The following is a 24,695-nucleotide window of genomic DNA, read 5'->3' as shown; positions in this document are numbered from 1 at the left end:
TCCAGGCGTTATTACAATTTAAGGAGAATATTACATTATGTGCTAAAAGTCTTGCCAATAGTAAAAGCAAGTCCTGCACAAACATTCACCAAGTCGGTATTTTGATACTAACAGTATGTGTGTATGTCGGCCTGGAGCATCATCTAACTGTACTAACACTGTGTGACACGGCAGAACATCAGGGGAGAACGTTCTCAGCACAAACAGTGTTAGAGCGCCCTCTGTTGGACTCAACATGTGTTGCAGCTCAGATGAACCAGCTGTTGACGTGAGTTAGAGGACAAGTGTTTTATTCACCCAGACAGCAAGATGAACAAAAACACTGCACGCATAATAAAAACTTCCACACAATTTTAATTGAAATGTAGTGATTTATTCCATGCTAAAGCTCGAAGACTGATCAATATAAACCCCCAGAAAATAACAGTAATAAATACAGCGAGTCAGTCATATCACGATAGAGAAAATAATTTGCACTTATTTAAAGTAAAGGAAGGACTTCGAGTAATAACAGAGATATGAAATTCAATTTCTCAAACTGCGGAGTGATTCAGTACAGATTCTTATCTCGGCACTTGAGTACAGACCGCAGTACATCTGCGCAGATAACGGTGAGTGTGTCCTCAAGTGGGGAACAGATAAGTGAGATATGGTGGATACATTCATCGTATTTAGTCAGTTATTTATCCGCAGAAGTTGACTGAATCTTAAACAGAATCATCAGAAGTTTCAGCACAAAAGAAAAACATTATAAACAGAGCATACAGAGCGGAGATTGATTTTTGGGAGTGTCATCTGTGTTTCATGCAATCCCTGGACAGCAGGTAGATTCCCCCTACTACAGTCAGTGTTAGAATTAGAGTAGGGGGCTCGATTGCATATCTAGAAACTGACACTATCGTAAAATACAGGATTTGATATTCATTGTGTACCAATCAGGAAAATCAGTGATTGTTTCCAGTGTCTATTAATCTCTAACTAGGTCCATTAAGGTACAAAGTGACACATTTTACACTCTGTCAAACATTACAAGAGGCAATGACAAAGTACCTTTTTACATCAACTATTTCCAATAAATAAATTCTGTGATTTTCCTTAAAACTTGTACAATTTGGGGAACGACATTTGAGCCAGTCTTGAAAAAAAGTGCTGAAAACACAAACAGACACCTGGCAGCTGAATACACACGCTGCTCTGCACCACCTCAACAACACACTTTGGTTTTCACTTCATACACACAGTCACACACACACCATCAGTACAGACAAATGCTGTAAAAAATAAAATAAATCATTCAGTAGTAAGCACATGAGACTTTTAGATCCAGACTTTGAGAGCAGTCCAGCACCAGCAGCTTTAAAGTCACCGCAACTAACCGTCACCACCTTGATATTTACGAAACTGTTTGTAGCTTTTGAACCCTGACTATGCACCAACATTGGAAGCAGCATTTTTAGTAAAACCCCATCAGATAGTGTTCAGACAACTTTACGTCTCAAATTCATTAAAAGGTAAAACAAGCGGACGGGAGAACATTAATGCTCGTCTGGTTACACTTGTTCTCTCCTCGACACCATTTACTGGCTCCACAGCTCCTAATGAAAAGCAGTGTAAAAATAAGGTTGGATTGGTACCAAGTGTGAGGAGGTTTTGCTGTTCTGGACCTTTTAAAAAGGAATAAAGATGCCAACCCTTTGAGGAGAAACTTGGATGGTAGGAGGAAGGAAGAGGGAATAAAAAGGACATTAGAGCCACAAGAGTGAGAGGAAATGAAAGAGAGAGAGACGGAAAGCAGCAGAAATAGGCAGAGAAAGACAGCTACAGAAAGAGGCAGCTGTCCAGGCCCCGTAAGGCCCATCTTCCCTCTTCAAAGGACCAGAGACAGGCCCGTCTCCCATCCATCGCTCCATCCCTCCATCCCCCTGTGGACGACTCCCGTCTGCTGAGAAACGATAGGGCGCAGTGACTAACACACACCCACAGAGGGTATAATTCAACGGGCAGCATCTGGGTGTTTGTCTGCGTCCTGCTGCGCACACTAAGCTCATTAAAAAAGACCGACCATGCAGAGGAGACAGGGGACAATTATCAGAATCACTCAAGTCAGAAACAGTTTCCAAAAAAGTCGATTGAGAGACACAGAAAATTGATTTTCTTCAATGGAAAGTTAATAGACACCCTTACATGGGACGCAACAAGATGTGCTGGGCCCTTCGCGGGACATTTTGACAGTTAAGTACTTTGACTTTGTCGGGACTATGGAGGGTAAATAGCCGAAGTCCTGACTCTACAGCTATTCTGTACCTGTCTTTAGTTCAATCCAGACCTTTTTATCTTGGTCAATACACTCCTGCTAATTTAATTCCTCATATCTCCAAACATAGGGTTATATTTTCTAAAAGCCTTTATAAAAAGGGCCTACTTTACCACTCCAAACACAAACATGTCAGCTCAGTTAGGGGGGGAAACTTGAAGGAGCTTCAAGAATTTCTGAAATATTGTAACAACTCTTACATATTAGTACAATACAAGAAAACATTGTATTATATTATAATTAACAAGTTTAGTACATTTAACATTCCCATCCTTTTCTGTGTTAACTGTTTTCTGATGCCTGGTCACAGCAGGAAGCAGTACAGCAAAATGAACCTGCATCTGTCTGTAAGATATGTGGTTGTAGAAGGTTGGTGATGCTTTTTCCCCCATTATTGAGTAATCGACTGTAAAAAATGCACATTATTATGTCCCAGAGCTCAGTGATGTGTTCAAATGACTTGTTTTATCCAACCAACACTCTAAAACACAAACATATTCAATTTACTATCATATATGACAAAGAAAAGCATCAAATCATAATCATTTAGAAAGGTGGAATCAGTGAATATTTGGCATTTTTCCTTGGAACAAGTTTGAAACGATGAATTGTTTATTTAATAGTTGACAATTAGTTTTACCAAATAATCCATCAGTCGACTAATTGTCAGCTCTGGGAGTGATTACTTTTTATTGGGGTGGCTGGCAAGCTAACAGCTAGCAAGCTAACAGCTAGCTTGCGCTCGTCATTCCTTGTTCTCAAGATTTTAAACCATTTCAAGGTGTCCACTGAAGAGGGGGGGAAACAAGTGTGCTACTTGTAAGTAAGCTAACATATTAGCTCGGGCGCTAACAGGACAATAGGTTTGTGCAGTATTTTCAAGGTGTATTTGTACAAACGAACAAACCCTCTTTTGTGAGGCTGTTTATATTCCACCAGAGGAGCTTTAATGAAACTGGATGGTGCAACACAGCTAATTTAACTTTTTTTTAACCCTTCGGTTCTCTGTTGAGCAATTACTTCACCTCAAGAGCAAATCCACTTACACAAAAATTCCATTGGAATTAATTGATTTTGCTGCAAAGTTGAGCTGTTTTAACTGCTGTAGTGACCAGGCCTTCAGAGGGAGAAGAGGTTGATTAACATTCCGACCATGACTCAGATTTGATCCAGTTGGACCAAAATTAGATGTAAAACTTATGTTTCTCTTTGCAAAACCGCTCAAACGCAGCTCTTTGGTACATTCCATTACCCAATGAAATGTAAGCGTCATTGAAATATAGTTTAAGACCTTGTAAAGAATCATATACATAAAAAAAATGATAAGTATTATGAATACCTGAGAAAGATTTTTTTTAAATGAAAAAAGATGCCATAAATCGAGGCGTGGGGGTTAAAAAGAAGAAGAAGAAGAAGAAGAAGAAGAAGAAGAAGAAGAAGAAGAAGAAGAAGAAGAAGAAGAAGGCTAAAATGTAGCCGACAGTGAAAAGAGACTCTTTGTACAAAGACTCTGCAGTTCTCCTCACAACATTACATTCAGTTACATCAGCCACACCTTATTTTTCCTTTCTAAGTCAGCCATCGCACACTCTGATCTACAATAAAAAGGAGAAATGCAGCAATCAAGGAGCTTTTCTCCCTCTGTCTTAATAAGTAATATGTGAAAACACACACACACTCTCTGTGTTGAGTTCCACTGGACTTATTTCACACGACTAAAGCCGGCCCTTGTCTTTGTAGCACCAGCTGATAAGTCTCGTTAAGGCCAGCTCGTTAGGAGAGGGCCGTCTCCGTGGCAACAGCTCGGTGACATCATGTCTGTTGTGCGACGTCCGTGTCATTTGTCAGTAGCAGGACATGTGTGTTTTTGGTTTAAAGAGTCAGCAGCAAGGCATTGTTGCATTGTTCAGCCTTAGGAGTGTGTTCAGTTCCAGGCCCGCAGGGTTCTGCCTGATTTCTAGTCCCTCTACCCTCCGACGTCATTTTCATGAGTGTGATCGTGAGCTAAACACACACATTTCCACACGTCTTCCCCGCAGCATGTCTGCGTCAGTAGAACTTGTCATCAATACGGAAGTGTGGCCTGGTGACATCATCGGGGTTGAGGAAGACGGATATGGATTTCCCAGGGTTCTCAGTGACCAGCTGCTGCAGTCGCTGCGCCAGTTTGTCCTCCGAAGGGGAGATGATGCCGTTGGCTGGGTGGTGCCCGGGGGAGCCGTGGCCGTTGGTGCTAGCTGTGAGTTCCTTCTTCAGCTGGCCCGCCTGCTGGGCTTGAACCAGAGCCGCCCGGAGGTGCTCACTGGGATCCGAGCGCACGTGGGCGAGTTTCCTGGCGACAAGCAGCGCCTGGCTGTCTGTGAGGTGCTCCAACATGTTGCACTGGGGCAGGAAGTAGTTTGGGCAGTTTTTACCCAGGATGCAATGAGCCAGGTCATCCAGGAGACCTAGGAGGAGGCGGGCAGGTGTGTCGCCGTCAGGGGAGGACAGATAGGCGGCAGGAAGTCGGTCGCAGGCCCAGAAGAGAAGGGTACGCAGATGATAGAGGCTGAGGCCCCTACGTGGACGGGCCAGGATACGAGACAAAACGGCTCTGGCTGCTTGGAAAGCCTGCGCCATGGGGTATGGGATGCACTTCTTCAACTGAACCTGGTGATAAGAGTAATAGAGGACCAATGAATAAAGACACAGTAAGAAAGAGACCGATGGAAATGTATCGATGATTTCAACCTAATACCAGGTGGCACCAAAATAAAACTTTTACAATCCACTGACCTCGCTTCGTGAGAATGCCAGCCTCCACTCCCGGTCAGGCCGACCGCCCAGCGGGGAGCAGCAGGGCAGCAGATAGAAGCCAGATATTGCTTCTTCCTCTGTGATTTTACCATCCCAGAAGTGATTGGCGGTCAGCCAGCCTTGAGCAACAGCAGGCCAGCCCCGAAACGACACCACAGGCAGCAGGTCGTACAGCACGCGACTCGAGCCTGCCTGCAGGGAGGAGGGTGAATAGAACTTTTTATTGTTTACAAGAAAACTCCACGGGGAACCTTCGAGCAGTTCCACATCGATAATGAGTCTTCGTTTTATCATCATTTCAGAAATCTGTACCTGGAGGATGATAGTGGTGAGGGGTCCATTCCTCTCCAGTCGGTCCGGGATGGGAATGCCTCTCCGGGGGCTGCGCCTCAGCTCGTCCACAGCCTCGCTCACCACCCCCCAGAACCAGTCTGTCACCAGGGAGGGGGAGAAGTAGCATCCGTCCAGAGACTGAGGAGAGTCCAGGGAGGGGATAGAGCCTCTACCTGAGCAGGGGGGGAGGGAGGAGAAGGGATGAATGCTGAGTCTCCAAATCTGATTTGAAGTCTTGTCAGTTTTGCCCTATTTTTAACCTTTGAGTAGCATTTGGCTGAGATGCATGTACATGTACATGATGTCAACGAAACAAACTAATCCTGCCAACACAAACACTGTAACATAAGATCCTGTGGGAAATGTTATGATACGACCGGAAAATGTGTCAAATGTGTTTTCCAAACAGCTGAAAATTAAAGAGATCCATATCAATAAATGTCATTACTTTTTCTCATCTTGGAAGTCTCACACTCGCGCGGCGGCGTGGCAGATTGATGTCGCGGCGTAATAAGAAAGCCGCCCTGTGAGCTTGAACTTTCGATTGTGGAGTTATACTCATAAATGTTTCAGCGTGTATTTCCTGGGGAGGCATTTCTAGTTTCACCTATCTGAGGAGTTATAAGAACGGGCCTTCAGCTGCTGCTGCTGCTGCCGGGCAAAATTGCATCACAACATCATGCATCAAATTATCTCAGTGAAACAAGAACAAAATTCAATCAGCTCCCTTTCCTTCCACTCTGCACCGCGACAGTACCTTCATCATCCCTCTCTTTCTTTACCTTTCTCTTTGTTTACCCATCCTCCTTCCACTATAGTCTCTCACCTGTCCATACTGTCCCTGCTGCACTGGTTATCACACTTATTCTACTTACACATTTCTCCCTCTTCCTCCTCGTCTTCGTCAGTGGGGAGTCCATTCTCCTCCTGGCAGCAGATGCTCCAGCGGGACATGACGTTGGAGTCGCAGAGGCGAAGGCTGAGCCACGAGTGGCAGGGCGGGGAGTGCCTCATGTCCAGGGTGACGGGCTGGTTGCGGTCATGGAGCTTGAGGGCGGGTACCAGCAGGGTGAAGTCCAGGTCAAAGTCGGCCCCTTTGGCGTAGTCGCCCAGGTCCTCGGGGTTGAGGTCCAAGACTCCCTCCCGGGCCCCGCCTGACAGCAGCAGGTACTCGTTAGCCACCGGGAGGCGCTGGTCTATCTTCTGGACTAAGCCTGGATGGGTTGGGGGAGAGGAACAAATCCAAAAATGTAAAATCACATTCAGCACAATTCATATTCAGAGCCATCGGTATGTCTCCGCCAGCAGAGCTGATGCGAGGAGCGGAAAGGGTTTGAGAAGCATTCCCCGTCTCGCTCACAGACACACATTAAAATGCATTTCATATTCAGATGCATGGACAAGCTCAGAGCTTGCACAAATTTCCGGCTTAGTTTGTTTTAAGAGGTACTGCATATATGTATGAGTCTGAGCTGCAGTAATATTGACACATGAAGGAGTGTGAGATGAGCGAGAGCACCGGGCGATACTTTAATGATCATTTCAGTGGCTCGCCTACATGTGTGCTCAGCCTGGCCTTCATTTCAGCTTCAAACACTCTACAAACATGCACCTACACCAGGGGGGGGGGGGGGAGAAACCTTTTTCCTATCAAGGGCCATTTCAATTTTTACAACATCCTCGAGGGCCATACTAATTATTGAACTCATAACCTCGGCAAACATTTTTAAGACGCAGCCCATTCATTTCACTTTTTTATCCATGTTTTATTAGAAATCCTTTATTAGTCCCACAACGGGGACATTTATCTTGTCACAGCAAAAGAACATGTGAAGTAAAAAGGCAGAACACAATAATTAAATAGAATAAAAAATAATATAAGTACCAAGTGGTTGATATGAAATAAAGTGAGTTTTGTAAATGGCAGTGATAACTGCACAGCAGTGGTGGAACAGTCTGTTCTTGGTGCGGTGGTCTACCTCTCTATCTTTCCATGTTGTTATGTTCCGCTCTGCAGAGAGCTGCTTGTTGGGCCAAACTCCACCGAAGAGCGTTAACTTTATCCAAACGCACTCGTCCTTTCAGCTCGTGCAGTTTGACATGTTTCGTGCTGGAATGACGATCGAGAGTCTTTTTCATCACCGCAAATACGTCCGCACAAACTAGGCACACTGGCCTTTTACTTCCACAAAGAAATCATCTCAGGGTCCTTGAACACAACACGTGGTCACGTCATGTCAAACTTCAATATTAAACGAGACTGTCATTGACATCTTGCGAGGAAAAACAGTCTGTCGCCCGTTTTATTCTATTGGTGTTTTTGGGGGTTTTTTCGAGTTGATTTTTTGCGTGTGTTTATGAATTACCTCGAGGGCCGGATCAAATGGTCTCGCGGGCCGTACACGGAGGTTCCCCACCCCTGATCTACACCATGATTGGCCGAGATATTTCCTGTTAAAGATCAGCAGGACACGGGCAATGAGAACTCACATAAAGGATATTTCCATTTTATACAGCGTGGGTCATGTTTTTGTAGCTCGTTTCGTTAATTGTTGAAAACTGGGAACATTGTCGCTAAAAGGAAGTCTGATATGGGAAGAAATACGATATTAAAAAAAAAAGTATTCTTCACTCTCCTCTCCGAACAGTTTATATGAGAGAAACTCAAGCCTCAAAATCCCTTAATGGCTACTTAGCTGTGTTGTAAACTTCCCATCCCATGGGACCCGCAGTACTGGACTCAAGGCAATGATGGTTTGCCAGCTTAAAAAGAGCAACTGAGAAAGGCTTGATCCTGCGACCAAACCTGTACTGGTCTCGAGCTGCCAGCTACCAGAGGTCAAAGGTGAAGCATGGACACTTAAAAAGCTGTCACAGGGGACAGGTTGTGAGAGCTTGAGCCCCTCCAGGGCAGCTAAGTGTGAGCAGACAGCTGCCGGCAGGCCCTGCCTGGGGGCACAAAGCACCACATGATTCCTCTCATCCACTTACATGGACACACGACCTCAGTGGCATGTGTGTTTATCCAAGTGTTTGTTTGGATGTGAAAAAGTGTGAGTCAGAAGCAAAATGCCAGATAAAAAGGAAAAAGTAATAAAAAAATATAGAATTTTCTTCCTCTTTATGAGTAATACTTAAAGTTTCCATGTTGATAAATGACTTCCAACACATCATGGTCTGACAGCTTCCCCGCCCACACAACCATTTGCTACTTTGTATCAAAATGGTTGAGCGGTTTGTTGGAATATTTTTTAAAATAGGTGAGGTGGGAAATAATCCAGAGACTGAAAGTGAACGTCAAAGTCAAAAGTGCTTACGAGGATCTCTCTGGTGCTTTGCTTTGAAAAGGAGCTAAATGAAAGGGCCTCATTTGACGCAACCACTCGGGGGGGCATCTTTGGATTTCGTATGTTTTAGCAGAATCATCTTCCTGTACGAGCTCTATTCATCTCCAGTCATCAGACTGCTGCAGCTCAGCTCAGCCTTGCCCCCCCCCCCCCACCCTTCCCATGAGCTTCAAGATCGGATATGTAACCAATGTTTCACTTTATGAAAGTCTAACTCATTTCAGTAAAGAACACAATTAATATGTAATACATATAAGAAAATGTAAATTAAAATCAGTGATCATGAATTCAGTTACTTCAGTTAACCTTCATATACTTTTCAGGGTTAGCGCATTAATAATGGAGCGCTGCAACGATGAGTCCTACAACCCGTAAATTAGTTAGCATGTTTCACTTTGGAGGTCAACTGGGCTTTTGGTGAGATACCTGAAAGAAAGTATGTGGTTCACAAAAGCTTTAAAGATGTCAGCGTTTTGGTTCTACGACATAAAACACGTCAGTTAATACACCGAGTCAACGTACAAAAACGCGTCACCCCCGCAGCACGCATTTCAATTTATTTTAATGTAGTCATAGAACGCACAAAGACCATTATTTTTTATCTAGTTGAAGAAAGCCAAAACCCCCCCTGGTATAAATGCAACCTTTAATTGCTTCGCTTACATCAAGCTTAGAATATTTATTTTTAATGGGACTACAAATGGCCTGCCTCGATGACTGTTAGTCAGAGTCTCTTTCGGTCATGTCTGAAATAGATTTAAAATTCTCTCCCCGATATTGATTGGTGAGGAGTTCCACTTCCCTGCTGTCTTCACTTATTAAAGAAGTCTGAATGAACTTTCATGTGATGGCTCCGTCTGGAGTCTCTCGAGCAAAATAATTGGTGAGTTGTCTGAGCTGATTAAAGGAAGACAGAAGAGTTGGGTGATGGGACTAATGCATACCCTCTAAAAGTGCATCATACTTAACCCTCAATCTGAGGTGAGTGTTTGTGCATAAGACTTGCAAAACTAATTATGACCAATCAATTTGATTTGAACTTGAAATCTCTTTAGGCTGGAAAGCGGGGGAGGGGGGAGGGGGGGGGGGTGAAAGACTGGATGGGCAAATCAAAGAGAAGAAGAGTTGGGAAAAGACCGTGTCAGAGGGAGGAAGGGATCAGACGCCAGCCAAAGGGCAACAAGTTTGAAGCTGCAGCTCCTCCGATTTGTTTGGTTTTATCTGCCTCTGATAAATTGGGGGGGGGGGGGGGGAGGCGAGGAGGAGGAAAAGAGAATAAAGAGCATATTATCTCTCCAACAGGGGCTTCAGTTAGAGAGAGGAAAAACTGGATCAATTAGCGAGGCCTCTTATCTCAAACACTGGCAGCGGGAAGTTTGAGGTTGTTCCAAGGAACGCAATCTCGTTTCTTTTAATCCAAACTCTCGAACCGTCAGTCGCACGCTGCTTTACTGGGCATCCGCCAGCGAGCGAGCACACACACACACACACACACACGTGGATGCGCACATGAATGCACACACTGCAACATATACGCCTGTAGACACGCAGTTCTGAGAATAGAGTTGGAATGGAGACAGTCTAGGCTGGTTTCACAGCCACGGATTAAACCTAATCCTATAAGAAATGTCTTTGAATGTAGATTTCCATTAGGAGGGAACTTTTTTCGATAAGAGCTATTTTCAGACTACGCCCAATTCCAGGTCTGTGAAAGGACTATTTGATGGCTATTGGTTACTAATAGCAAACTCTACCTGAAGCTTTCAAAATTGGAAATAACCTTAATGCATCGTACGAAAAAGTGTATTTTACACTTGAACATCTAGCCACAGTAAAATCCTGAAGCAAACTTTCAAGGTTAAAAATCACGTATATGCTGCAATCAAGGCGCAAACATGCTGCTGCTAAGAGTCTTTGAAATGACTTGCACCAGGAGATGAGGCAGGGGGGGGGGGGGGGGGGGGGAATTCGATATCAGGTTTTAACATCAATAAATCATCACAAGTTTAATCCTGAGAGATAACTGTGATTACCATAAACAAACACCAGAGATGTGCAGCCGCAGCCAACCTCTGCACTGCATTTTAATTCAAGAATTTGGGTTTTTACGATGAAAGTAATGCAGAGTTTCACTCCGGCTTTCACAAGTCTAGCTACTTGTATGCATATTTAGTTTGGACGAGGGGATGCTGCAAGCTTTTTTTTGAAGACGCTAAAAAAAAAAAGGGGAGGAGAAGCAAAAACAGTCTTTTTGACAAAGATAAATGAGGTTTAGGGGAAATGACGTTCAAATGCATTTATACAAAGCAGGGTAGGACAACTCTGCCTCAAAATATGGGGAAAAATAACATATCATAAATATGAAATGCAGCCCTATTTTGTCAGACAAAAGCCCAAAGATATATTCACTTTAATGTGATATAAAACAAAGAAAAGTAGGAAATCTTCATATTTCAGAGGCTGTAAACAGCATTTTCTGACATTTTTGGCTGAAAGATTATTTAAACGATTAATGGATTGCAGCTCTATTTGCAAGTAAAGTATAAGAGTATAGTTATACTTGATGCAATTGCACAGACATTCTGTGACACACAGAGCAGCGGCATCACAGGCAGAGTGAGTCTTCTGCCACACACCTCTAGCTTGATGGACTCCAACAATAGCTCTGGAAATCTCTCTGGAAAATGGGATTCCTCTAAATAAGCTGATGACGGCTGCTGGAAGTGAGAGCGAGAGAGAGAGTGGGTGGGGGGGGTCTGAAACTGGGCATGCAGGCAGAGCCAGTAATCATGTTATTTAGCATTTATCTTTATCCTTTATTCATACGCAGACAGTGGACTTGTCTTACATTCACGTACAACTAAGATCTTATGGCGTCCTCTACCTGCAAAGCAGAATGGCTGTCCAAAAAAAGCAATAAACAGTTAAAGGAATAGTTCAACATCCATACCCCTCTCCAGTCTTTACATTTAATATAATGCTCCGACCTGCAGTCAGTCAGTCACCTCCGTGTGACCTCTCTGTTATTTCAGACGGTAAAACTGTAATTCAGCAGCGGCGCGTGCCATAACACTAATCTTAAAAGCAGCCTCATCCTAAAAAAGAGCAATTCAATCTGTTACAAATGACTCCTGACTAATAGTCTCAACTGGATTTTATCAGCGCTGTTCAACCAGCACTTTCTTGCAGACTCACCTCGCACGCTAATAGCAGGATTAATCCCACACAACCCAGACATCCCACCTGCTCGCTGCTTATGAATTCATATCAAGGCGGGAGATTAGCTCAGAGAAGGGCTTTTCAGAGAAGAAATGGAGAAGTTCCAATTTAATCTGATTTGTGGTGTGTGTGTGTGGGGGTGGGGGGTGTCAAATCACTGAGCCAGGTGTGTATGTGTTAAATACAACAAACAGTTGCTCAGTGGGATGACAGTCAAACCACCTGCAGAGAGAGAGCGAGAGAGAGGATGCAGGAAGCTGTCAGAGTGTCACTGCTGCTTTGATGCCAGCGACACTCTGATATCATGTCCCGCTAAATGACAGGCAATTATCACTGAAATAAAAAAAAGTGCAGGTTTATGTTTTCATTTTAGGGCAGCCGAGTTGCTTGAGGAGCGACGCACAACTGATCCTGGCCTTTTGAAATTCAGGAGGAGATTCAGGAGGAGAAAGAGAGGCGATCAATTAAGCCTCACATCAAATATTGATTAAGTAACTACCTTGTATTTTCCACAGACCTGTATCATTAAAAAATGTGTCTTCTATTTTTTTTTTTTATTATGCTCAAGATAAAGAGCAAACTGACTCCATTGAAGTTTATTTGCCTATTAACATGGATGGATGGCTCAGGCCCAAGGCCCCCCCTGGCCTTCACTGGCAAAATGTCACTTAAAGAGACACACACTAACCAGGAACAGACTCAAAAAGGATCACAGAGAAACATAAAACAACTACCAAAAGAGACCAAAACAATTGCAAAAAGACTCGCAATGACAATGAAAAGGGTCAAAACAAGCTAAATCGCCACAGAGACACAAAACAAAACAACCACAGACAAAACAGAATGACAAAAAGACCAATACAACAACAAAGACACAAAACAACAAAAAAGGGACACAAAACAACAACAAAGATACAAAACAACAAAAAAGGGACACAAAACAACAACAAAGACACACAAAACAAAAACAAAGGGACACAACAACAACAAAGGGACACAACAACAACAAAGGGACACAAAACAACAACAAAGGGACACAACAACAACAAAGGGACACAAAACAACAACAAAGGGACACAACAACAACAAAGGGACACAAACAACAACAACAAAGGGACAGAGAAAATATACTATAAAGTGTGTCTTGCTCCCTGTAGGAGATGTTGTGGGGGCCTTGCGTGTCTCACAATCCACCCATGTCTATTAACACACCTACTGTTTAAAGTGGAGAGTGAAACAAGCACATAATCAAGGTAAAGCTCGACTGGTTCCTCTTATTTGATCAGTTCTAAAGTACTCTGTTCATTAGTTCTCCCAGCATGTGGAAATGTTGCTATTTGAAGTTAATACGTTTCTAACAAAACTCCACTTAAAGATTTGAGAGAAAGATCCCTGGATGTATTACGAGGCACTTTTTAAGGATTACTGAAAAGTGACGAGGAGTGTGGCAAACATACACTTTTCAATTGTTTTCCCCGGCAACTCAGACGGCAACAGCGTGCGCAGAAGATACTGTTATCAGTTGACAGCTACAGACCAAATTATTCCTCCCCCTTCGCCTCAGGAATACTTTAAGTGTGATTATGAAAGAGAAAAAAATTCACAATGTCAGCCGTGGTTATTAAAATGAGCAGCAAAGAAGATAATGTGTCATGCTATGTCAAAACACTGCTTAGAGAACATGCCAAATTCTGTAAGTCATATTTAATTAGATCGCATGAAAGGCACTTAATGGATGAGGCCATGTTCAGTCACAGGACTCTACTGTGCTTAAGTGACAGACAGTTGTTGCTTGATTTATTACAGTCTTATGTAACAGAGGTTGTGAGCTGAGCTAAATTATCATTATCTAAACTGTGTTTTGAATTCATTTTCACTGATGTGCCAGCAGTCCAACAATTAAGATTTACTGTTGCAAAGTGCAAACAAAAGGTGAGTCAGTGAGGAACGATGACCATCATTTATGGCAAGCAAGTCGCATCTCATCTGCGCCGCTTGGCACCGGCGTGTGTGAGCAAAGCCGAACTAATCAAACACAAATATTTCAGTCGTCTACTGTTGCAAGTGCCATGGATCTGGCCCGGCTGCCAGATGAAGACAGCCTTGCGCATCCAAAAATGGCATTAACGGAGAATTAGTCAGCCAAAGCAGCCGCTTGGGTCCTGAGCTGAAAACTAACACTGCACTCTGAGCAGATGCAGGGCGCGGCAATGAGGCGGGAAGTCACGGCAGTGGAAACGGCGTCCGCAAAAAAAGTCCCCCAGCGCTAATGGGCCGGAGTGAGAGGCCGGCCGGTCGCTGTGTCGATCCAGCAGCTAGCCCGGCTAAGCTAGCTGCTTTCCCAAAGGGGATGAAGTTACCACTTGTGATTAAAATTTAACCAGGGACTTTTTTTTATTCCCCAAAAATAAAATATGCATCAATTTGCTTAAAAGTTTGTGCAGCCTTAGAAAGGTTAGAAAGTTTCTGAGGAAATGTTTTAATATCTTATAAAAAGCACCAAATATTAAAGCCTACAGCACTCATAGTAAGCTCCATCGTGAATGACCTGTGTGTATGGGACAGGTCATATAACGTCAGGGAACTAAAATGTTACTCCTATTAGGGTTCCTACAGCTTTAGGCAAGTCAGATTTAAGACTTTATTTCAATGTATTTTTTTTCTTTTTCTTTTTTAATACTACCCAGAATTAAATTTAAGTCTAATTTTATGGGCTATTTCTCTGTTATCCGGTTCTGTGTGATGTTAATGTGAGAGGCATTTGGTAAAAAAAAAATGGAATTGATCTTGCCATTGATCTTAAGATTTTATAATGCAATGTCAGAAAAAAAGATTCTTAAAATAAGACTTTTGAAAGATTTATTTAAAGACATTTTAATACAAATTAAGGCCGCATTTTTAGATTAATGGATTTGATGACTTCTAAGACTTTTTAAAGGCTCTGCAGCCGGGAACCCTGTCCCTACGGAACTGTAAAGATTTTTTTGTGAGCTTAGAATTGTGACATTTATATTATAAAAAATAATAGAGGAGAGAAGTTTGGAAATTGAATCTCTGTTTTGGAACAACCGCAAAGTCTTTTTGAGCCACAACAATCACAGAAAGATCTGGAGATTCTAGTGGGACTGATTAATGTGCAGGCAGTCATGCACCATCACTCACACACTCACACACTCACACACAAACACACAGGCTTTGTTTTGTTTTTCATTTTTCATCACAGCTCAAGGTGAACTTTTGACTCGTGCCTCTGCCTACTTGGAAGAAACAAATTCAGTCGCTGATCGCCTTCTCTGTCTAACTTTCTCCACTTAGCGCTGTTAAAGCACAAATGTGCATAAAGCTAACTGGCCTAAGTGTGAAGAAGAGTGGAAAACAAAAAGGGACTGAAAGAGGAAGGAATGTGAGGTCATTGAGGACAAAGTGAAGATCTGGTGCATCTGCATAGCGGAGGTAAAACTTTCTCGCAACAACAACTTAATTATTTATTAATATTTTAGTTATTTTAGTTTTCTCACAGATAAAAATGTCAAAATCTGAACCGTGTTCATGACTTCTTTAGACTCGGATGAAAAAGAGTCCATGTTCACTGGCATCAGGGGGGATGAAGTGTGAACGCAACTCTTTCTAGCCGGCTAACAAACTTTAAAATCTAAAAAAAGTTGAGCCTCGCACCAGATCTTGTGCTTCACCAGCAGGCACTGTGGATCTGTTCCTGCCTTCATCTGACTTTCCTTTTTCAGAATAGATATATACAGTAGCTCCCCACCACACCTGCCTGAAGGCAAACCACAGTGTTTACTCAAACGCAGGGAAAATAAGAGTCTCTTCTTGGTTCTGTCAGACAGCAAAGAAATTCCCTGGCTGTGTTTGCAAGTGTGTGTGTGTGTGTGTGTGTGTGTGCAAGTTTAATCTCTTTCCTTTTCCCCTGTCAGTGTGCAAAGCACAGCGGGGATCCCTCTGCAGCTCTAACTTTATAAAAAAAAACTTGGCAAAAACAGCCACGCGCATTCAGCATCCATGCACACATGCACACACATCGATGCAGCTTTTGTATGAAAGGCCGGCGTTTTGTACTGTCTCTCCATCAAGAGGATATTTTCTTTTCAGTGCTACCTCATAGTGCTTAGAATCCTTTCATCATCTGCAGGGCCTTCAGAAGCATACAGCTCCTAATGCAGCCACCACTGCATACTAAACTTTATATTCCTAGAATCCAAACCGTCTCCCTCTGTGTAACGCTCCAAACATTTTTCTTTTCACAGTCAGAGCTGTCACAGCGAACAGGGTAGGAAAATACCAGCAAACCATTAGTGATTTTACCAGTGAAAGAAGCTTAAACTGAAAAAAGGTTAGTGGGGGAGAATGTCAGCCGAGAAAGTATGAGCCGACGAAGAAGAGCAGACTGGAAGCTTAACACTGGAATCATGAAAAAATCAAATGTGATCAAGGAAAAGATAGACAAACAGCTAGTTTAGTTAAAAGTTCACGCAAAAAAAAAAAAAAGGAACTAGAGCCGAAATGGACAAAACTTTTCAGGATGCTGGCAAAACATGTTTTGTTTCCAGTAGAAAGACTGACGGTGACACGAGAGAACAAAGATGACAGCATGGAGGGGGGAGAGTGCCACCTATTGGACAAACAAACACACTTCACTTCCTACTCATAAATGACAATTAAAAAAATAAAAACAATATGTTTGAGACAGCTTCATGTCTCACTTAGCAGGTATGCATGGAAGGATGACAGAGACAATGGAAAAATGGATCATATACTGGATGTGCTTGAATTACAATATGTCATTTAGAATTAAATTTGCATTTGAAAGACGCAAAACAAGTGTCAAATCATTTGCATAGAAGACTTGAATTAAACAACCATGTAATAGTGTGTCTTATAGGGGATTACATTGAAGATACCTTGTGTCATTTCAACGCAGACTAAGTTTTATAGTGCTGATCGGGATTGTGACACATCACACCGTCTCATAACTTGAATCCTAAAATGTGTCAGCAAAAGAGAACCGTGTCCCATCCTGTTTGAGTGAGCTCACGCAGCGTTGTCTGCGCTTCTCTCTTTTAGCTCAGTCCTGTTGGTTGTTGCCCATTTTTGTCTGACCAGCCGAGGAGACTGTAAATCCAAACTGTCACTTTAAGAATGAAATACAGAGCAGCATGTGAGGGCGCCTCTATTGGCATGAAGCACAATGGTTTAATAAATGTCATTCTTCTCAGTATACTGTAAAAGCCTCCTGATACACTACATTTGGACACACAGAGAGCAGTTTAACTACTAACTAGTGTTATAGTCATTGTGCGATTCATATCGATTCTGGGTATTTGAAACGTATTATTTCTGCACTATCAATATAATACATAAGAATGTACTTCTTTACTTGCATGTTATTGCCTTTTGCATGTGTGACAATAAGTGCACTGCTTTTATAATATTGTTTCCTTTAATGGAAAAATCATTGTTATCTTTTAATAAAAATCTAAACCTTTAGGCCTGTAATGTTGTGTCAAGTTTTCCCTGTGGCATCTCTGGTATTTGAATATCGATATTTTCCAAAGGTATTGTATTAAAGTTAGTAAATTCCAGACTCATGACGACACTACTACTAATGAGAGGTATACAGAACAGCATGATATGGATTTGGCTATATGATTTGTTCCAGTAGATTTGCATCATTAAGTCACATAAGAGGTACTGAGTTCAAGCACAGCGCAGTGCATGTTCAGGCTGGTTCAGTAGCTCTAGAGCAGGGCGTTGCTGGGAATGATTACTCATTGCTCTCACTGAACTACCCTGGGTAAATAAAAGGGGAAAAATATAGAATATAGGGTTTTTTTCCCCATACACACGTCTGCAAACTAAGAAAAAGGGGATCAAGAATAGACAGCGACAGAGGCAAGCGCATACACAGAAGTTTCCTTTGTGTTTAGACAACAGGATCTATCTATACTATACGGCATGACATATTTCAGCACATTTATCACAGATGGTAACTAAAGATTGTGATTCTGACACCAAATGGTCAAGTGCAAAGTAAGAAATGATGTGTTACAATTATTTAGTGGTGAATGGACAATGGTTGCAGTGTTTCACCATCATAATCATATCTCCACACTAAATTAAAGCTACAGCCAACCATAGATGCTTTCATATCAGTTTGAGAATTGAAGACAGTGAAATGTTTGGGGTGAACTCTAATACAGAGCATATTATTGGCAGACATACCGAGCATGTTGAAGATAAAGTCCTTGGCGGTGTGGACCTCTAAGGCAGTCTGGTCTCCGAACTCTCCCTGTTCCAGTACTACCAGCTCAGACACCTGAACTGACAACTGCTCCAGGGTGGCCCCTGACCGGAAGTCCACCTCTGACAGCTTCTTGACAGGAGCTGGGGAGCGCGGTGCCACCGTACTCATCAGGGACTCCATCTCTACAACCCTGTAGGGTAGAGAAAGATAAAATGGGGGTTTGTTAACCTGTATTATCAGGGTTTTAATATCACCGCAGCCCTATTCTCATGGCTAACACCAATGAATTATACTGTCACAGTGCCAATAACAACTGTTGGTTTTGAGGGTAACTATTTACGACACTAGAAGAAACACACTATATTTGACCCGTGTTCAGACTGTATTTTAAGGCCTACTCTCTGTTTGGACTGATTTAGTTCTTGAGCCTTCATGTTTTCATTGCCATATAATGCTTCCCTTGTTTTCGACAGCCTCATGTGAATCATGAGACTATGAGGGCCAATTCTGGAGGAACACATGACATCAGGGAACAACTGACATTACATTTTAATACCACAAAAACACACTGATGTGGTAGCAATTGCAGCTTTGATTAACATCCAGTCGTTCAACCTGATGCTAAGTAGTTTGGCTCTGCCTACTGAAATCATTCATAACATGATTATTACGACGTAGTATGCCCCTAATCTCTAGTCAAACCTGATAGAAGTCTTTCTGTAAAAAGTTACTGCTTTTTTTTAGACATGTCGTCTTTCCTTCCTTGTATCCTAGAATGTGTCCAGGGGGTTGAGTAACATGTAGCCTACTTTACTGTTGACCGGACGGTATATTTCTTGAAGGAATTAGCGTTAAGTAGAAGGGCATTACGCATGTGGAGTTATTAGTTTACACGTAATTGTATTAAATAGTGTGTCTTAAAAGTAACAAGCTACAAACTTGTAATGTAAACATACCCCAGGCGAGTGGAATGACTACATGGCCTCTGCCCCACCAAACTAGGTCAATTAGCGAAGAAGCTCCTACTGTAGCTGCTAAGCTAATAGCCGAGCAAATTAGCCAGCCTGCCTTCTGACAGTAAACATTAGCTAGCTAATTACATCATTCGTAATAGACAACACATTCGCCTTGGCAGCGTTAGCTAGATGTATAAGACTGCTATAAACCCGTATAAGCAGACCCTTTCACTTGCAGTGATCAGGTCGGTGTGGCACCTCGCCCAGTCAGCTAATTTCTTTTATTAGCCAACTAGCTTTATCAAATGAGCATGCTAGCTAACATGACAGGTGGGAACAGTGGAAAAAGGTGTGCAGCGGCACACATCCGCGCATACAAACACAAATTCACACTAAAAATCTATAGTTACACACACACGCCTGCACCCACATGCACTCAGCTCGGGTCTCGTTAGCTTGCAAGTCGCGGATCACAGTGCAATCATTAGCTATCAGGCTAAAACTGTTAACTATCGCTAACGGACACACACCCTTTACACTGTGATGCGAGGGAGTTTCTTTGCTATCTTCTACGTTTACTGTTATTGTGATCCCTGTGCTTCAATCCGCCTTCTTCAGCTGTCATTTCCAACAGGTCCCAGGCGCCACCTTCCCCCTGGCAACACCGTCCCAGAAATCATCATGGTCCTTCTCTGAGGATCCAGGGATTAGTAGTATGTGTGGCACGCACGTCCCACATTACAGAACTACAAACGGATTTGTGAGGTCAGGTTATGATTAAAATTGTGCCTGTGTCCTCAAAAAGGAGATACGGATGTGCTAAGGTTTAGTAGTTGCAGGGCAGAGCGGTTATACGACTGCACAGCCAGTGTTTTGATGCATGAGAGTAGTCCTTCCTTTTGTAAGTCCAACACAGCAGCGGTGTCCTTGCACCAGAGCGGCTGGGTGCTGCATGTGGAAGTGGGCAGTGATTCTCTATCCAGTGCCGACCCTGTATTTTAATAATAGCCTACCTGTTGATGGAGGCAGGTTATGTACAGCGGATTCCACTTTTCCATGTAAAGAAATCCTCCTAATATGATCATCTTTTGAATTCATTATGGTATATAGCGTCTGAGTCTATTATAAAGTAAGAGAGTAATTACATTTGTTAAAATTACAACGTCTAACTTTGCACACAGGAGGAGGGAAGTGCACAGCACTGTGATGTTCAATGCAGGTCATATAACTATTATAATTATTTCAAGATCCAGTATTTAAAATTAGCCAACATATTATCTGAATGTATTTGGCTATGTTATTTGTCACTACAAAAATAGTAAATGCCAAACTGCAGTATACCCCGACATTTATGTATAGCCCTAAATAATTTCCAAGTAAAAAACAAACAATAGTCAAACTCGGCAGGCTGAGGAATCTTGATTTTTAGTCCCTAGTATGCTTCAAGCTCTCAAAATATCCCAGATCCTACACTTCCCATAATGCAACTCAATCACATATTTTTATTAGACCAGTCACATGATAAATCTAAAGGGATTTACAGTATTTTGGAAAAGCAACTGGAAGTTAATGTTTCTAAATTTCATCCAATCCTGTAAATAAACACATTATTTGAATCATTTTGGCTTCTTGCATTTCATTCATCATTCCAATGCTGAATGAAATAAAGTTGAAACTTCTTCTTGTATAGTGAAACTTTTCGTTTTTCTCCTGGGACAACCTGGGGTTTCTGTTAATTGTTCCCCACTATATGGGAACCACATGCTGTTTAATATACATGCATAAACCTCCTTAACTACACTCCAAGTTATTCATTTCCTGCATCGCTGCTAAACTTCTTCGGATTGATAGTGTCTGGAATAACCTCAGACCTCTTTCTTAGCCTGTCGATGGATCATTACTACCTCACACTGCAATCTCACTCACTGTGGGAAGAGCTGTCTGTGTTGTGCAATACGGTGTCTGATTCATCAGCCGATTCTGTGGCATAAGTGGAACATTTATCAAGGTAATGCTGTTCCAAACAGCACTTAATGAGCAAGTTGAGGGAGTGACATTACCTGTCTGCCAAATGAGAGGTAAGAGACAACCACAGTGAGACACCAAAAAATCTATGCACAATCTCTCTTAAAAGTCTTCCTCTTTGCTCTCTTTTAACCCAGAAAGGGTAGAAATTGAAAAAAATTACCAGCTTCTTCTTCATATATCACCCTGGAATTGGTGCAACCATAAAAACCTTCCCCTTTGCAAGTCAAATTGCAGGCATGTGATGGAAATGTGTCAGGTCAAGTGATGGTCTGATATTCAAGGATTCAGTCTCTGAAGTCACTATTTTTGTCAGCAAAATGAGCGATAGGAAAAGTGATAAAAGAATATTAAAAAAAGGAGAGGTATCCTAAAATAATTATAGTGAAAGAAAGACGGTAGATCAGAAGGACGGAAGTGGATAAAAATATCTTTTTTTGTTGCCTTTTGGAAATTCAGGAAGATAGAAATACATCTTAAAAGCTCTACCTGCTATCTTGCCTTCATCAGGGAATTGTGTTTATTAAGTTTATATAGTAAATAGTCAATTCTCTATCTGACAGGGCTGTAGACTCTTACGCCATGTCACAAATCCATACTACATACTGATTATCTGAAGGTTTCCATCTGTTCACACTAGAAAAGTGACAAAATAAAGTTTACCCAAAGTATGCAGACTAAATATAGTGTTACATTTTTTAGTTTTCTGCTAATGCACCGAGGATATGAAGAAAAAACAGTTTCAATCTTAAGGAAAACGTTTAATTTTAAATAGCTTTCCAAAGTCGCAGTTTCATTGACAACCAACGTCACCCATATTGTATCATTCAAGTGGTAAAGCATGTTGATATTTGTATATGCTAACTGCTAATATACTATGACCATTAGTATGTAATGCATATTGTATAGGATTAGTATGGACTGGTAATTGGACAAAAAACAAAGACATCACCTTGATCATAAGGTAATCAGTAATAAAATGATTGCTATTTGAAGCCCTATGAAACACTCCTCAAAGTAAAAGAAAAAAAGCATCTTTTCCCAATTATAAGCACTGATGAGCGAGTCATAAAATGTTACTGTTGTGCTCACAGGAGTAAAGGTAGTTTAGTACTTTCAAATGTTATAGTTTTTAACTTTCACAGTGTTATTTTTATAGACCGTTATCCTTTACGCAGCATAACCCCGACCGCTACCACCGTCTACCATCTCCCAGCTGGCTAATAACAATTCCCAGACATTGCATTACTCTGTGAGACGGCCGCGGCCGATAGTGGTTATGGTGGTACGGTAACAATGGCAGCTCCCCCTGGTGTCATCCCCTTAGCGTCTCTGATGCATGGCCATCCTTATTGTGCTGCAGATTGAGGTGAAATGATTGAGGATAAAGCCGTGAAAAGGGGGCTGTAGTGATGGGCTTCAGTGTCCATTGAAGTGAGGGAATAATCTATCCGAGGGTGTGTTAGCGCTGACCATCATTTAAGTGGCTTGAAAGGGTCAGCGTGGGGACCGAGATGTGGGAGCGATCGGGACGGCCATTACAGTCATTCCGCTTCACTGTGCGAGGTACCGCCGCCTGATTGATGCCTGAGAGAGGATTTGACTCTACTGTGGTGTGTATTATACAGCATGCACTTTCATATATTGCCTTTATGTGTGTGTGTGTGTGTGTGTGTGTGTGTGTGTGTGTGTGTGTATGTGTATGTCTGTCTGTGGGTAGATATTTGTGTCCCCTGGTCCGTGTGGATGAGAAGGAGGAAGCTGTGGGTAATCATGCAAGATGGCCTTTCTTTCATTCCAGGTCTACAGGAGAGGATGTGGAGAAGCACATATTTCCACAGTCAGCCCATCAGCTCCTTTAAGCTCTCTATCACCGCACTTGTTCATGACTGCTGACTCTCACACAACTACTCTCTCTTCATCTTTACCCAAAACAGACTCAGACCAAGAAATCAATGGGACAAAGAGCCGTTCCGCCCAACAGAAGAAGCTGATGTAATTAAATCCATCTGCAGAGTAAGAGAAAATAACGGATAGGAAAGCTTGTGAAGTGCAGGGGAAGTCCCTGGAGGTATAATTAACAGTATCTACTGTTAGTATCTGTGCTTCTTCTTCCCTCGACGCTCACTACAGTACAGACTGACGCAGAGGCAAAGCCCCAGAACACTTTCTGCCAGAGGGTTTGCTTCGAGAGACTCTCCTGTTGTATGGAGTGTGGATTAAACGGCAACATACAGAGCCAATAAGAAACATTGAATCAAAGGAGATTTAATGTGGCTTTTTTTTTCTGATCATTGACCCCTTTAATAAAATCCAATGGAAAAGTCCCATTTGCCTCTTTTTGTTATATCACAGTAAGAAAAGCTGCTTCAATGTCCTGGATAATGTTCATGCTTTTCCTACAATGACAAGTCAACATGTCTGCTGTGAAAAGGGCCTATTGGTTTTAGAAGTCACATAATTAGTTCAATGAGATCACCTGTGCGTGCAGTAAAGGGGTTTCCGTTGATTGTAGTATCTGTACGCCTGGACCAGGAGGGTCTGAGTTCTGCTGAGTCAGTATTGAGGTCAATCCTGCACCACGAAGTCAAAGGAACAAGCAACTGTGCAAAGATTGGATTGTAAAGCAAAAAGTCAAAGGATACAAGACAGTTTCCGAGTTACAGAGCATCCCTGGGAGTTAAATCAATAATTCGCAACACAATTCCACTGGACTGTTTCCTGGCCTGTTCAGAGACAGGTGGTAAAATGTTTAATTATATAAATGTTTACACTTTTTTGCAGGGATGAAACAGACAATCTAGAGGCTCATTGTGCTAAATTAGACGTTCTGTTAGGCTGATTATGTTACGTTGGGCATAAATGAAGGCTAGCTGTTTCCCCCTATATCCAGTCTTGAAGCTTACCCAATGCAAGGTCAAGAATGAACTTTCATGCTAACCTAAATTACTTTATACTCTAATAGTCTGGCCATACTTGTGAGTGTAGATGTAGCTTTGAACTGTCGGAAACAAGTATTTTGTATTCTGTGTGTAATTAATTTAGATCACTTTGTAGAGCTCTTTTCTCACCACACTGAATATACATTAAAGGCCCTGTAAGTAAACTCGGTACAAAGATGATGAGAAGACAGGCACTGACTGAACAGCTTTGTCTGAATAACTTGGAAAGTTACAGCAAAGGAGATTAAGGCAGACACAAGTGTCTGCCTTAATCTCCTTTGCCATTTCTCCCTCTCTCTCTCTCTCTCTCTCTCTCTCTCTCTCTCTCTCTCTCTCTCTCTCTCTCTCTCTCTCTCTCTCTCTCTCTCACACTCTCTCTCCTGCTCACACATTAAATGTGGTCTGCCAGAGCAGAACATCGTGATCCAGCTAGATTTGAACACAGAGGTGCTATGCTGGCAGCAACAGGATCCACACATCTCTGGCAGCAGCCAGGAAAGA

At 42.3% G+C, this 24,695-nt stretch overlaps 1 protein-coding gene and 1 long non-coding RNA gene across 4 annotated transcripts; one reads left to right on the top strand and one right to left on the bottom strand.

Annotated features, from left to right (window-relative positions):
* Positions 1–357: 357 nt before the first annotated feature.
* Positions 358–20,290, bottom strand: tmem102 (transmembrane protein 102). 3 transcript variants are annotated; one of them, XM_029454944.1, is made up of 6 exons: positions 19,807–20,290; positions 18,250–18,461; positions 6,319–6,657; positions 5,423–5,616; positions 5,090–5,302; positions 358–4,963 (listed from the first exon to the last, which is right to left on the bottom strand). In XM_029454944.1, exons 2-6 carry the CDS (start codon positions 18,449–18,451, stop codon positions 4,364–4,366), a joined length of 1,548 nt encoding a protein of 515 aa, XP_029310804.1. In that variant the 5' UTR covers positions 18,452–18,461; positions 19,807–20,290; the 3' UTR covers positions 358–4,363. The 3 variants fall into 3 exon arrangements, with proteins under 3 accessions (XP_029310804.1, XP_029310803.1, XP_029310802.1); XM_029454943.1 differs by having other exon boundaries at positions 19,758–20,289; XM_029454942.1 differs by lacking the exon at positions 19,807–20,290 and adding an exon at positions 19,658–19,760.
* A 1,490-nt stretch (positions 20,291–21,780) lies between these two features.
* Positions 21,781–23,579, top strand: LOC115023729 (uncharacterized). Its single transcript, XR_003834037.1, has 2 exons — positions 21,781–22,865; positions 23,054–23,579. It is a non-coding gene; the product is annotated as an uncharacterized LOC115023729 (long non-coding RNA).
* Positions 23,580–24,695: the final 1,116 nt, after the last annotated feature.

Source organism: Cottoperca gobio, chromosome 18, assembly GCF_900634415.1.
Source record: "Cottoperca gobio chromosome 18, fCotGob3.1, whole genome shotgun sequence".
NCBI classification, from domain to species: domain Eukaryota; kingdom Metazoa; phylum Chordata; class Actinopteri; order Perciformes; family Bovichtidae; genus Cottoperca; species Cottoperca gobio.
The sequence above is the reverse complement of the archived record's forward strand: the minus strand, read 5'-3'. Positions and strand labels throughout refer to the sequence as shown.

Coding starts and splice junctions, on each gene's coding strand:
- tmem102 (XM_029454942.1), bottom strand. Junction 6,658..18,249: donor CTTTATCTTCAACATGCTCG/GTATGTCTGCCA, acceptor CAACCCATCCAG/GCTTAGTCCAGAAGATAGAC. Junction 4,964..5,089: donor TGGCATTCTCACGAAGCGAG/GTCAGTGGATTG, acceptor TCTTATCACCAG/GTTCAGTTGAAGAAGTGCAT.